The 15,935-nt window shown below is 37.8% G+C and overlaps 1 protein-coding gene across 4 annotated transcripts in view; it reads left to right on the top strand.

Annotated features, from left to right (window-relative positions):
* VMP1 (vacuole membrane protein 1) overlaps positions 1-15,935 on the top strand; it is an 84,447-nt gene that overhangs the window by 47,002 nt on the left and 21,510 nt on the right. For all 4 annotated transcript variants that reach the window (XM_026656526.1, XM_026656529.2, XM_026656528.1 and 1 more), the window contains one exon: positions 13,304-13,384. In XM_026656526.1, the coding sequence (XP_026512311.1) occupies positions 13,304-13,384 (81 nt within the window). The remainder of the gene's footprint in view (positions 1-13,303; positions 13,385-15,935) is intronic.

The raw sequence follows: 15,935 nt of genomic DNA, 5'->3' as shown, positions 1-15,935 counted from the left end.
AATCGCCCCCTTCCCTCATCAGCTTCCTTTCTTTCTTAATTGTGCTGTACAAGAAAGAGATTGTCAGTGTTTGGTCTAGGCTTCCTAATGGGTGGCCACCAGGAGGCTTGTCTGCACATTGTGCATTCCTGAAGTTTGATGCATGCATTTGTTAATACATGTATGGGAGTTTTTTTAACCCTTTCACCTTGGGCCAGAATTAAAAATATAACTTCACACTGATCTAACTCTGGTGAAGCTTCCCCTTAAAAATAGAAACTTTCTGTGAGATACAGGGCTTTATAGTGAGCTAAGAGTGAAATTATTTTTCACTGGAGAAAGAACCTACTAAATAGCAGTATGGTCTTTAGTATCAACTTTGAGATGAATGTTAGATTGTTCTGGGCTTTGTAAAGGATCAGTGAAAACTTTGAGTTTGGAAACCATATTAAAGAGGACTTCCCAAGAAAAAGGGGCAATGAAGGGTTAATATAGCCAGACTGTTGACAATAGAAGCTATGAGTAATAACATAAGCCTTTTTTCTTGCTTGATTTCTTTGGTTATAGGCAATAAATACAGCAGTCTTGTGCTGGCATTGTTCTATTCATTTGCACACCTGTTTACAGATAAGGAAAAAATAACCAGTAGGAAGCATTAGGTTACCTTTGTTTAAACTAATTTAAAGATGTCTTTTCAGTTTTCTCTTTGAAATGCCCTTTGCAAAATGTAGTAGAGACTCTATGCACTAAAACTTCTTTACATGCTTCTATGTTTTTTAAATCTGGAACATGCAAATGAATAGCTTCCTAATACAAAGTCACCAAGTTAGAAATCTTGATCACCTTGAAATGGCCTGGCCCACTATCAACATTGAAAGCAGAAATTAGTCCAGTTACAAATCTCATGTTATTTTGCAATAAAAGCCCATCATGCCAAAAAGAGTCCAATGTGTGTTTCTGATGTTGTGAGCTGCTATCATATAGCAATTGTGAATGAGCAGTTAGTTTGAACTCCACCCTTGAATGTTCATGGGGAATTCATGTTGCTGTCACTGAGCGTTCCATGTACGTATCTAAAGACACAATTTGTCCTTATAGTATGTCCTTGATTGTATAGTACTGCAGTCTCAGATGAGATTAATTCTCCTTATGTTCTCTGCAGAATAATCAGTAACTTCTGCATAAATCTCCGAATCTTAGTTTGCATTTTCTGGGAAGCTGGTATCCAGTCAGAAATTTCTGATCATGATCTCTGTTCCTCTTTAATTCAGCTGTATAAGCTGGCTGTCTCCCTTACTTCATCCCTTATCTTATCTTCCTTTAGGACTCCCCTCTAATTTCAATCAGGTTCATCCCAAACCTTTAGTTACCATTTTGTATGTGGATTGTATTTGGGAAAACATGCTGCGCCTCAGAAAAGGAGCTTCTAAAAGATGGTTTGGATTATAAAAGCTTCAAGCAAGTTCATTTTTCTGCTCCTTTCCAGACGAGGGACTGTTCTGTCAAATGGAAGAACACCCCAATGTTCAGTGTATAGGATAGAGATCAAAAGGAGATGCTTGAAGTACCACCCAGCCCTTCCCCCCCCCCCCCCCCCCCCCGTAGGAGCCTGCAATAAATAATAGAGATTAATTCTTGTGTCATCAAGAAAATGGCTACATTTTTTTCTTGTTCCAAACACTGTTTAAATCCTTACCCTTGTAGGAGAGTGGTATGCAGACCACTTCTCTTTAAGTCATCTGGCAGCCGTGTCTGCTTCCCATGAATAAAAAGTGGCAAGATATGCTGAGCTCTGTACATCCTCTGCCGATTAGGCTTATTGGGGGAGCCCTTGCATGTAGGGAGGCTGGGAGGCTGTGTAATAGGTTGTTTGCCTGTTTTTAATAATTTAAGTGTCTTTGTTGCTTGTGTTTTTGTTTTGATTTTTTTGTTTGTTTGTTTGTTTTCCTGATTTAGAGTTCCTTGTAAAGGGACAAAATATGTATTTTGAATGCTGGTGATTTTTTTTTATTATTTGGATTTGTCTGGGGACGAAATAGCATTGCATACTATGCTCATCCGGTTATCCAAAATTGCTTCCTTCCTTATTGTGGGCGTTCAGGGGTAGGTAATCAATCTCACTGCATTCCAGACACAAAGAGCCTTTGTTACAATAACTAGATCTTGCTCAAATCCTGTATTCTTTATTTTTTTATTTTATTTTTTAAATTTGGATAGGACCAGACTTTCAGGATGTCCTACTGCTGCTAGTTACACCAGCATGCTAGATCAGCTGCCCGTGGCCATGGGAATCTGATTGTAGCCTTGGTATGGATGAACCCTTAATTTGATGCTATATAATGGTGTTTGAGCAGCCTCCATCTTGTCAGCAGTATCAATAGACAATATTGATGTAAGCCCATTCAGAGAGGAAAGGGACAGAATAGGGTTTGGGGGTCACTGCCTAATGTGTGGGAATGAGTCTGGCAGATTTTCTATACTTCCCTGTTCTTTACTAGTAGAGCAGTAGCGACCAACTTAACACTGATCTGACTCTTCCTTGTCCAGAACAGTGGCCTGGCTGCCTTCTTTACCATGTGACAAATAGAGAAAAAATGCTTAGTTGTCTTCCATGGAACAAATTCCAGGATCCACACACTGCCAGATCTCTCGCAAGAAGTGAACCTCTGGAATAACTGGGTATAGACCCCATGTACCCTTAATTCCTTGATGAGTGAAATAATACTAAATTGTATGTAATATCTGTATAGCACTTTGAAAATGTAAAGTGCTAGGTGCTGAAGTGGGTAATGCTCCAGCACCGGTCTGAGATGGGGAGCAGAGCACACTGAGGACTGGGGATGTGGTAAAACATGCTAGTGTACTAGAGGACAGATCTGATAAGACTCTGAAACGACATGCTTCTTCCTCTTCCCTTAAACTGTTTCCTTTAATTGTGTTTCATTCTTTGCATAATTTCTTTCTGTTGAAATGAAACAGTAGAACTTTTTTTTTTTTAATTCACAAATGAGAGAGCGTCAGATCCAGCTGGAGAGAAGTGCCAGAGCTCAGTTTGTGAGAGTTCCCACTCGCTTTGAGCTCTGACCTAAACACATTCAGCCCCATGGATCATTGCCATAGAACTGGTGCTGGATTGCTGTTATCTTGAGGCTTGTAAGGCAGGCTTTGGAGATACTATGGATTTTGGTGTTCTAAGAATTTGTTCTGGCTGTTCACAAGTACATTTGCTAGTCCTTATCCCAAGATGCTTGGTGGATAGGGGAAATTATTCCAAGCCTTTCCTACTCCAAGATGGACAGAGTAATGAAGAAAATTAGAAAGCCTCTTATTTATGCCAAAGAGTCTAATTAAAACAGAACTCTTTATTCTCTTGCTACTATGCTTAGGCAGTTAGCAGTAAATTGTGTAGCATGCATTTCACTGATCAACCTAGATCCGCAGATTTTAGTGAGAGCTCTTATTTTTCAAACAAGGGGTTTACTGTTGGTAAGGGTCCTATTTCTGCTCAAATGCAGGTTTAAAATAACAAATATATTGTCGTGGCCATTACAAGGAAAACCTCATTTCATTATGTTCTGGCCTTTTCTACCTAGCTACCTATCTGTCTAGTTATATGTGGCCTTCATCACTATAATGTCTGAGAGCCTGCACCGTAACAGTATTAGCATCCTCTGAGATACTCTCAGCCCCTTTTCTTTTTAGTAGTCACCTTCAAAACTCTTGTGCTGTAAGGGCAATAAGGCTAATTGTGTTTCTCATTAGAGAACTTCCCCCTCCCCCCCTTTCTGTAAGGGGTGGGAACTGAGTTTATTACTTTCTCTCTTCATATGTGACGCACCAAAATTAAGCCTTGTTCCATCATCCTGAGTGAATTGACAGTATCATCACATAATGGGGAAGCTACATGAAAGGCATTAATGTGAGCAGATTTGCTGGTGGAAATGCATTGATATATTTCTTAAGAGACACACCCAGGTCTTGTGTTCCTCCAAACCTTTGTCACATTTTGACATAGATAGTTTTATATGTTAGTAGCTTGTTGGCCATTTATTACTGTTTTATTACTTAATTGTTTCTTTGATCTCCTTCAACATCATGTACTGAGTGTCCTTTTCCTGATCAGTAGGCTGATATTGCAATTTAGTTGCCATATGTATATTCTTGCTAGTTGGGATTTGCATCTATACAGTATCTACTGCATGGTCACCCTCTTCTAAAAATAGTCTCAGTAAATTCTATGAAATCTTAGTTATTGTGTAACTCCCCACTTCCGTGACCATATCTGTCCTTTCATTATAGCTTATAACCAGGTGTTGTAGTGTGCCTATTTTAGTTAGGCCAAAGTCCTCTTTCATTACCAGTCATTCTAGTTTACCTAGTAGCTTCTTACATTGGTATATAGAAATTGATCCTTTTTGTTTTGTCTATGTGCCCATTTTTATTTGGGCTCCTTAGTATGATTACTCTGTTCCTTTTTAGAATTTACCTCTGTTCTAAACCTGTACTCTTCTCTAGGTACTTACATGGCTTTCATCACCTTAGTACCCAAGAGTCTCCTGTTCAGCCAGAATTTCTGTTCTCTCCTTCACTGTACAATTGTATTAAGGCATCCCTAGCAGGTGCCTTTGTCCAGGTTCAGTGCTTTTTGCACCTTTCAGGTTTCCCTTAATTTCTAGTTTAAATAATCCTCCAAAACCTTGTTAATTTTCTGTTCCAGCAGTCTGGCTCCATGTCTGTTAAATGGATCCCATCCCTCTTGTACAGGTTCCCCCTTTCCGTAAAGAGTTCCTTTTGTGATAAATAAGTTTAAGCCTCTCCTCTTTTCACCATTTTCTCACCCAGATTCTGAACGTTCCCCCATCTCGTTGTCCCTTTACATAGAACTGGAAGTATTTCAGAGACGCCTACAATAGAGGACCTGGACGAAAGCTGCCTTCCTAGTAAATTAAATGTAGCTTCCAGTATCATTCTCCTGCGCTTTACTGCATCATTGATACCATGTGTACAAGGACTAGAATCCCCCTCCCTAGCACTTACTGGAATTTTTTTTTTAGATGGGTCATGAGATCTGCCACCTTCACACCTGGCAGGTGAGTCACAAACTGTTTTTATGGTCACCAGATAACCAGCTATTGATATTTCTAATGATAGGTCGTTCATTCACCAGGGCCTGTGCATCTCACAACAGTATTCTGAACTCCTGGACTCAACTCCTTGGCGTTTGAGGAAGAATCAGCTGCCTCTACCTCTATTGGAAGCTGGGTCCCAGACGAGGACTTTGACCTTCCATTCCATTTTATCTCTCTCCCACTGTGAGACTGGCTTCCTCACTTGAAGGATTGAGGCAAGCAGCTTGGAGATGGCCCCACTCCATGGTGTGCCTATTTCCTGTCTTTTTAATAAGTCTCTCCCTCTCTTACTCCAGTTTAGCAACTCTGACCTTAAGCGGCTGCCCATGGGGTCTGGAAACTATGAGCTCTCTTCATCAGCTGCATTACATACTCAATTTGGCCACAAGATGAGTAGTTCTATATTCTTCAGTCTGTACAGTACATGGGGGCAGGCAGCCTGTACACTATACTCTGCTGCTGATCTTCTATTTCCATAATTCAATGGGATTTTTAGTTTGCGAGCATGTATTGGTTTGAACAGAATCTTTATTAGAAGCTCCGTAGCTTAGTTAATTTAACAGATTTCCTTTGCAGTAGTCCATTAACTAATTAAGCTGCCTATTCCCACTCAATCTAAACTCCCTACTCCTCATCGGTGCCTCTCCTCTCTCTTTGGCCCTTTTAGGAAGTCCATAGTGTGTACACATGAATTGGCAATGTGGCAGTTTGATACCATGTTGGATAGATCCATTTTTGTCACTTTAAATCTCTTTTATAACTTCCCTCCCAAAATGCAAAAGAATGGTGCAAGTATTAGATAGATTATTGACCTGCTACTGGCTGAATTTTGTAATCATTACACAAGCAAAATTTCCATTGAAGGTAGTGAGAATCTTGCCTGCCTCAGAACTGTAATACTAGACTCTGGTTTACATAGGCCATCCTTTTATTCTTATAAATTCCCAATATTAATATTCTACTCTGTGTTCTCTGATACCTGGTGTTCTTGTGTGTATTTGCACACTAATCTTTTTAGTTGTGTGTTGGGAATTGGGTTTGTAATGTGCACCATTGGCTGCCTTTGGGAGTTCATCACTTTGCAGATAAAAACAGGGACCAGTTTCAACATTTTAGGTCTAGATTATGATGAACTAATCAGTAGACATGGTAGCTGCTGTGCTGTTTTCTTGGCTTGTATATGCTGTAATATATGAACCTATAGCTAGCACTTTGAATGCTCTTGCATTTAGGAACATCTTATTCCGATGAGTTAATAATCCCTCTCTGTCCACTGAAATTCTAGAGTTCATTGCCTAACCACAAATGGTCTTTATTTCATAAATTCTGTTTGATTCCATTGTGTTAGAATAGAAAGCCTGAAGAAACAAAATGTTGTGAAGCTCATTTTTAACATACCTCCGATTTTTAAATGAAAAAGGAGCTCTGTCTTTGTAGGCAGCACTTAAGACATCAAGAATTTTTAATTTTAATAATCCATAACAGTAATTTCATATGTTGTCTCTTTAGGAAGAATGTACTCCTCCTTTAGATGGTTTTTATCATATCTTGCACCATGTAAATTAATTTTAAACTTCTGGCAAGTAATGAACATTACAACCCAACTAGAAATCAAACCTTGGAGGTCTATGCACTCCTGCGTAGAACTGCCCTTCATGTGAGTTACACACTCATACTGAGAGGCGAGGAAGCTGGGTCAACACTGGGATAGGTCATGAAATCGCACCCCTGTAGTGCACATGGCCGCACCATGTGGACACGTGCTTAGAAATGCTTAGATGGGCAGATAGATGCACTTGTGCTGGGTCAAAATGGGAGTGCCAATTTAAGGAATTGTTTTCAAAAAGTATTCTTCCTTATAGATGTCTGTGGATCTCTTGTGTGTATTAGATAGCTATACAGGAGAGTCTCATCTTACACAGGGGTTCCGTTCCGTGGTTAGCGCGTAAAGCGAAAACCGCATATAGTCAAAATTACATTGAGTTGAATGGCGGGCGGAATTGCCCGCACTACAGGTACAGCATTAAAATTGTTCTCTTTTTTGTTTTTTGCTTTTGCCGACTGCGTAAAGCTGAAATTGCGCATGTTAAATGCGCGTAAGATGCGACAGACCTGTATTCAAATATTAATGAACCATCCTCTGGTCCTGCTATTCTTTCCTGCTCTTTTTAATTGACTTGTCTTGTGGAAGCCATAGCTCGAAAACAGAGCCTACAGTGCTAGCACCACGGCGGCAGTTTTTCTGCTGGACACAAGTGAATGGCAAGTCGTGTGCAAATTTGTGAAAGGGAGGCGTATTCACCTTATCTCAATACTCTGCACGACTCATTGCAACTCTCAGTATGTTGGAAGATCTAGTTCTCTGCAGTGTTACACGGTTACCATAGGCCCAGTCTTGTAGTCCATTGAGGGACTACGCCTTATTCCCATGAATAGTCCCATTGAAGCTTTAGGGACTGCTCATGTAAGGGTTACTGGCTGCAGCCCCATATTGTTAATGTTCAGAGCTCTTTAGTAACTTTCAGTTAGCTATCTGCCATGGGGCTGTGAACTGGATGAGTCTCACTCTGCTTTAAAGGTTAAGAAAAACATAGTTGCCTAAATTTTGGCCATTTCACATTCTGAAACTCAAACCAATCTGTCCTTTAAGATTCATTAATTACTATTTTGTGTACACATTTGTATATACAAAATCTGAATCAATATCAGGAAGTGATTTATGCTGCTGGAAATGCATCTACTTAGCTAATACATTGATGAGAATCCTTTAAAGTCCAGTATAATTTTGTCCTTCTCGTAAAAGCAAGGAAACACTCAAAATGAAGGAAGGAAGGGAGGAAATGTGACTACAAATTTTGTAAAAATGGAAACAAAACAAGTCATGGGAATGAAGCGAGGCCTTGCAGATGAGGCACAGAATTACTTTATGTACAATTTGATGAACAGTGATTTTTTTTATAGTGGCAAATGGTCTATGTTAAGATATACACAAAGCAGTGCCATAGGGTTGTGAGCTGGATCCTCTTGGTAAAGCTTGCTGAGAAGCAAAAGGTTTGGTTGTTTTTTAATTTTCCCTTGATTTTGTTTGCCTGCAATTTGCAATAACAAAATGTTAGCATCAATAAATTGTACTTTAGTAAGTCACGTTTTCACAAAAGATCTGAAGCAAAACTTTTTAAACTGCCAACTGAGACCTGTGATTCAGTATTTCAACATTGTCTATTTTCTGATGATGCTTATTTCCATTCCAGTTCTTGTGATCTGATGATTAACCCAGTGAAGTAATATATAATCATTTAACCTTCCCTTGCCTGTCTTGCAGTAGTCACAGGAAATCTATTCCCAAACCAAAAAAACAAATCTTCTTTGATAGCAACATAGTGAGTAAAAAAAATTACTGTAATGTTAGGGTGAATGAATCATAGTAGCGGAGAAGAGAGGAGAGGAAAGTCTAGATTCTTTAATTTTGGGGGAATATGTTTTGCCTGTAAGTAGTTGAACTTTATGTATTTCTTTATTTTAAAGTAAGAAATAGATTAATTATATGAGAGTTAATTGTTTTATTAAACACTAAAGAATATATTGGAAAAGAAGCTTTTCCCAACATCAGTCTTTTCTCTTGTGCGCTTGTATTGTGAAATAGGTAAAAGTTGTGAAACTGATGATTGTAGTGTCTGAGAAATGAAACTTATGAGGGGTTTTTTATTATTGCAGATGTTCTAAAAAATTGACAAATTAAATTTGCGGAAGGAATAAAGTTTTCTGCATTTGTTTCCATTAAAATAAACTGCTAAACAGTGCAACTGCATAACTTTATAGTGATTCTAACCTGTCTATTGCTGTCCAATATACTTATGTAGCTGTGATTTTATTTTAGTTTGGAGTAAAGTACAAAATGTACAGACCATAAACAGATAAAATTAGTTTAATTTTTTTCAACTTAAAATAGTGCTGTCTTTTTAAGTTTTATTTTAAACATAATGAAAAAAACAGGAGAAAGAGAGAGAATCTTAAACTGAAAATAGTTGTCATGAAAAGTAAATAACTAAAGTTGTCTATAACATGGAATATTTTACTGTTACTACTGAAAAAAGGCTTTAAAAAAAGAATAAAATTAGTTTTTTACAATTGTCCTTAATTTTTGTAAATCACGTTTTCTGAAATGGAAAATGTTTGTTCCTCTCTGGAAGAAAATATTTTAATTTAAGGCAGACTTTTCACTTTTTGAATTGTAGGTGATTGTATTAGATTACAAACATCTTTTAAAGCATAAGCATTTACTTTTTAAAAGGAAAATTAAAGTAAAATGTTAATTTATATTTATGCTGCTTAGCATAGACTCAAAATCTATCTGTAATTTAGTTATATTATAATTATGTTCTATAAATGTTTTGCTAAATGTTACCTCATAGCTCTTTTGCTAGAGGGTTTGTTTCAAATTCTAACTCATAAACATATAATAGTAAAAATTAAATGCAGTCTACTTCCGTTGTAATATAGCACATACCTGTTTGAGTAACTGGATTTTAATGTCTTATAAAATTAGTTTAAAGATGTATTAAATCTAGTTTAATACAATACTGTGTAAAAACTTTAATTGGTTTAAAGTACAAATGTCACTTTAATTCCATGAACATTGTGAAACAGTTGGCAAAATAGGAACTGAAAGTGTCATGCTCATATCCAGTATTGTTATAAAATACCTAGAGCATCCTCTGATGAAATTCCTATGCAGAAGGCAGCATTTTCTTTAGTTTATCCTTTCAACAAAGATGGAAATTCTTTTTTTTTGAAGTAAAATTGCCTTTTTTAACTATACCTTAATAGGCTTTTTCCAACATAAATGAAATTGCCAGCAGGTACGCTTTTAAAACAGTATTTCCACGTTGATCTTCAATAGGCCATTGGAATGGCTGTTTTTTTCCTTAATTTGTGTTGCTCTTAACGACTTTTATTGGTGGCTGTGTGATCATACTGAAATTTTAAAAGGGTCTCATTTCCTCTCTGCTCATCACGCCTAACTCATGTTAACTTTAGTGGAAGTTGTGTGTGTACTGAGCAAATGAGATCCTTACATGTATCACTTCTCTTACAAGTGGTTATACATTACACTGTTTCATATTTGTTTTCAATTCAGAAATAATTTTGAAGAAATTTTAGTATGAGAAGCAGCCACCCAGACTAACCAAGAGCAACGTATTTGACATATGAAAAGTTTTGGGCTATCCTACTTCACAGATCAATTCTTATTTACAACCACAACTTTTAACTGGTGACTAAAATGTAGGTATATTTTTGTAATTATTGCATAACAAGCTGCTTTCTTTAATGCCTAGAATTTTCCTGGTTGCTTTATCCAGAAAGTCTGGCAACACAAAATCCCTTCACATAATTTCTTATAAATGCAAAAATAGAAGATAAAATGGTGGAAAGCATTGATAATCCTGCGGTAGCTTCTCAGTTTATCTAAAAGGCAAGATGGTACCATGAAATGTCTCAAATATGCATTTCCATATAATTTAGTATAATAAACTGCTTCTTCACAGACTCTTTTTTTCTTGGGAAGAGAGTTCAAAGCTTAAAGATGAGAGAGTAAAAAATATGCAACATTTATAGATACTTTCCCAAATTTAAATTTTTAGTCCCAGTCCCAATAAAGTCACTGGGAGTCTTAAGATTGGAGCAGGAATGGGCACTTGTTTGTAACCTACATGTGGTTTCAATAGCCTGTAAACTTAAAGTAGAAAACAAATTGGAAGGAGTTTTAAATATAACTATTTTATCCTATTTTATTTGTCAATAGAATATGTAAGATAGTGGGTTATGAGATGGTATATAAGAGATGTTATTACTATTCATATAGCAAAATTTCCCACTAGAGTATCATAGAATAGAATATCGGATGGGCACATTTTAAAAAATCCACATAAACACTAAATGTCCCATTATCGGAGATATAAAAATCCCACTTCTTCATTTTTCTATTTTCTTTAATTTATAGTATTTATTTTAATTTTTGCTAGTCCTAATTTGGAAGTGTTCTAAAAACAGTAGTTTAAAACAGAAAATTTCAATGATCGCTCTTTCTACAAGAACAGAATTTCTAAATGGAGAACTTTTTTCAGAGTATAAAACCCACATTAAGTACAGTTGTAGTCAGATTTTAACAGTGACATAATTGTGTTTAAACAGAAAAACACGTAGGTTAGAACAATAAGCTTTTCACAGTCAGGCAGGTATCTTTAAACCTAAAATTACCATTCCAACCCAAAGAATTCAGTTAATTACTAAGAATCCTCCAAATTTGTTGATTAAAAAGTGCCTTAATGAATGGGTATTATTTTACTGTAGTTTGGAGAAAAGATGCAATGTTATAGAAAAGATCTTTATAATAAAGGTGACCAATAATGGAATAAATATTAAGTTGCTTAGATATTTAATTTTTTTACTTCAAAAATGTGTGCACGTGTGAATCGCATCCATTTGCTTACTGCTGTTGTTCATGAAAAATATTTGCTGTTTATATGTGTTAGCTTACGGTTCTGAAGGTTCTGTTATAATAATGAGAATAAGTTTTAAAAATGCATAGGTTGAATTACATTAGCGGCGGGGTGAGTGTGTGTGTTAATAATCAGATTGTTAGGCAAGATGCTTGCTATGAAAGAAGGTTGTGTCTAACAATCTTTGTAACAGAATATAAAAACATATATAATATCTTACTTTTGACAAAATCAGGTTATTTTATTAATGTGAACTCCCCCAATTTTAAGCACCCTAATATCAAAGTATTCCCATTTTATATTGTACAGTTTGTTCCAAGCCTGAATAGATGTCTTTGCACATGGATCCACTTAAACAGACCTGTTTTTATTTGAATAACAATTGTATATTCCAGCAGGTTTCTGTTTTACTTCCTACATTTAAATGGAATTAATTTACCACTGTCGGATTACATTTTATAGTAGCTTTGATTTTAAAATAGCCATTTTACTGTCTATTTGATAAAGCGACAGACACTCTAAAGTTTATTATGTCAAATGTTTCTCTGACTTTAAAAATCAGAAAGTAAACAGCACATTAAGTGACAAAGCTATTGTGTTTTAAGTGACTAAAATCCGTATTTTACAGTCTTATTAGTGATAATTGTAGCCATGTTGGTTCCAGGATCTTAGAGACAGGATGGATGAGGTAATATCTTTTATCGGACCAACTTCTGTTGGTGAAAGAGACAAGCTTTTGAGCTAAACAGAGCTCCATTCCAGTGCATTCTTAAATTAATTCCATTCTTAATTAAATCCATTCTTAAGAGCTCTGTGTAGCTCAAAAGCTTCTCTTTCACCAACAGAAGTTGGTCCGATAAAAGATATTACCTCACCCACCTTGTCTTTTTATTAGTGATAAAGCATTTAGATAGAACAGAACTGTTCACCACTATCATTTTTATAGACTTTAGTCATTTAAATGCATTATGGCACAGTTCACAGAAATATATTTTGGGGGTAGGCTACATGCGGTTAGAATGGCTCTGATGCAGAGGGACTATAGGCTTAACATTGACATGATCACCTTCTTCATTGCTTTTTAAATCTCGGGTGAAATCCTAGCTCCAATAAGATCCATAAGAGTTTTGCCATTAACTTTGATGGGGCCTCAGAATCTCAATTGTTGTAGCAACCAGGAGTACATGTTGTTGGAGACCCTGGTTTGAGAGTGTCTTTCCACAGTGGTAGAGACGTGAGGTATTATGGAAATACTGTGTGCTAACCTCACCTTCTGAAAGTACCCTCTACCATCTGTGAGACACTGATGATGGCCTTGCAGGGATTAACCTCTTCTGCGTGTATGAGAAGTAGTGCAGTAGTGGCAGCAGCAACTCAAGGGTGTGGAAGGAAAAATATACTAGGAGGGATTATTCTGTAATGGAGTAATCTTTACCTATGTTACATAGTTTGGAAGAGTTATGTTTGCAGGAAACTGTAAATGTTCAGAATTTCAACTTGGCTAAACATGATGAATGTTTGGTTCACTGACGTGTCAAATTTGCGTTCTTGTCTTAACAGCTCTCTAATTACTCACTTGTAAAATACAAACCCTAGAGGACAGGTTTGAGAATATGAAATTATATGCTGTATAGTGCTTAGAGATGCTTTCATTTCATTTCCATCCTTATTAATGCCCTGCTTCCTTGTTTACAGGACTTTGCCTCCCGAGCTAAACTGGCCGTCCAGAACCTGGTGCAGAAGGTTGGATTCTTTGGCATTTTGGCCTGTGCTTCAGTAAGTTCATTCCAATAAAAAAGTTTGGGGAGTGTGGGGGCGGGGAAGTGTCATAGAAATGTGAATAATGTGTGTGGAATTTATTACTTACCTGCAGTGAAATAACACTAAATTGCCCATGGCTTGGTCTGGTTTTTAGCAACCCAATTTTAATCTTCACGTTCATCAAACAAGAGCTGTTCTCCATGTTAGGGGAATGGAGTGTTGGGGTGGTAACTATTATTTGTGGAAGCACGTAGGAGCTGCAGTCATGGACCAGAACCCATTGCGCTAGGCTTGTTGCTATCCACAAGATGCGGTGGTTAGTTATATGGTAAAGCTTTTTACAGTGAAACCAGATCATACTGTGATGTTGCTGCTTCCTAAGAATTGGAAAGATTTATGGTCCCGTGTGCCTCATATTAACGTTTTCAGCAGAGTAAACGAAGTTATCTTTAAAAGCAAGTTAAATGCCCATAAACTTCTACTTCATAACAGGCAGCAGACTCTGTATTAATCTGTATCGGTCTTGTCTAATGCAAGAACGTGCCATGTTGCCCACTATCCTGTGACTAGGGAGTAAGCAGGCCTGCTGTTCCTATCCTGGTTCCGTAGTGAGTGAACCAGTTCTAATTTCTGGGGGATTAGTCATAAAGAACCTGTATCCTGGTTTGTTATGACGGGTTCAGGCACTACCCGGGGTCCTGATAAAACCTTGTTTTCATTTCTGTAGATGTCTATGACGTACCTGGGCTAATAGTTCTCCGCACTTCTACATTTTCAACAAGAAGCAGGAATAGAAACATCCCCCAAAAACATAAAACTGTCTATACAAAACACAACCAGATTAAAATAGTCACCCACAGCGATTTCCCAAAATGTGTCCACAAGACATTCCCTCAGCTCACCCTACCCTAAGGAGCCTGAGAGAGCAAATGGTCTTCTAAACCAGGGAGCTGTTGGTTCAAGCACCTCCGCTAATGGCTATAGTGATGCCCTTACACGGGGAAGCAAAAGTAGCAATGTCTCACACCTTGTAGGGTTTTAATCCAGCACCTTAAAATTCACTCTGAAAGCAAACTGGAAGCTGTTAGGGCGACAGGATTTTTTTTCCTCCCTGCTGTTGCTGACAGATGTGATTATTGGTGGGGGTGCATTGCATATCCCAGTTGGGACCTGTTGCCATCCTTCTGCACCCCCTGTGAGCCTAGCTTCTTTATTAGCTTCCAGAACTTTAGAGGTGGCGAATAATATTCTTTGTAATAGTTAGGGCCCTTACATTTACTTGCAAAGATCAATCTGATTACAGTTTCTGGCATGGCCCTCATCATGTAGCTGGCAAACTCCTTCCAGTTTGTTAAGCAGTCAATTATTTTTTGTCAAGGTCCAAATTTCTTCATCCAGGTATAGTCAAGGGCCAGACTCCAGAGAAAATAATACAAAAAAACCCCACCAATAATAAGTAAGTAAAAAGATATAGGGGTCCGTTCAAAAGTATCTGGCAGTCCAGATTTAGCATGCAGTCCATCTATTGACTATCCCTGGTGTAGATCTAGATCACTGAGCTGAATTATACTCTATAAATCTCTCAAATTAGTAAGCCTTTAGACTGCACCATTGTCAGGCCTGACTCATCATTCTGCAGTCACTATCTCGTGAGACGTTACTGAATAGACTAATTTGTCTGCTTTGTTTGATGAGAAAAAACATTTAAAAATGGTAGAGATGACTTATCGGAGCAGTTGGACTGGGTGAAATGTGGATATCGGGAAAACAGGAGAATATGTAAACATGTGGGGAGGATGTTACTTAGTAATGGTTTTGCTTAATGTTCAGTCATTTTCTTAGTGTGATGCGGTAATACCAGCTTAGGTGCATTATATCTTACATGTGAGTTAGCCTGTCAGCTCTGTCTGCTGCTGAATAGTATGCTACACCTCTACCCCGATATAACGCTGTTCTCGGAGCCAAAAAAATCTTACCGCGTTCTAGGTGAAATCACGTTATATCGCACTTGCTTTGATCCGCCGGAGCGCGCAGCCCTGCCCCCCCCGGAGCGCTGCTTTACCGCGTTCTATCTGAATTCGTGTTATATCTGGTCGCGTTATATTGGGGTAGAGGTATTTTTGTTTTCATGCATGCGGAAATTCTGGATGACTCTAGTGTACACTAAGGGGTGAATTCCTTTTTAAAATGTAATTTTTGAATTTTGCTTATGAAAACATTACAAAGACAGCATGATACGAACTTCTCGTGGGCAATGCTTCAAGGAAGACACTGGACAATTCTAGGGAGGCATGCGTTGTTGCCTTTGTTGACCAAAATCATTGCGCACAACAGAGACTCCTTGCATTCTTTCATTCCCACCACAGGCTCCCTGTGTGCCATCTTCTCATCCCTCTCTATTTCAGGGACTCCCTGAATCTCCCCATGCCAGGGGCTCTGTGTCTCCCCCCTCGCCCTGCCTTGCCACATGCAAGGGGCTCTGTGTGCATTTCCCTTTCTCCCCATCATTCTTACTACTTTTGTTTTTTGGCTGGGCAATAAGCCACTCAGGGTCTTAACATTGTAA

Source organism: Terrapene carolina, unplaced genomic scaffold (assembly GCF_002925995.2).
Source record: "Terrapene carolina triunguis isolate 2854851 unplaced genomic scaffold, T_m_triunguis-2.0 Scaffold231, whole genome shotgun sequence".
Taxonomy (NCBI): domain Eukaryota; kingdom Metazoa; phylum Chordata; order Testudines; family Emydidae; genus Terrapene; species Terrapene triunguis.
The sequence above is the reverse complement of the archived record's forward strand: the minus strand, read 5'-3'. Positions and strand labels throughout refer to the sequence as shown.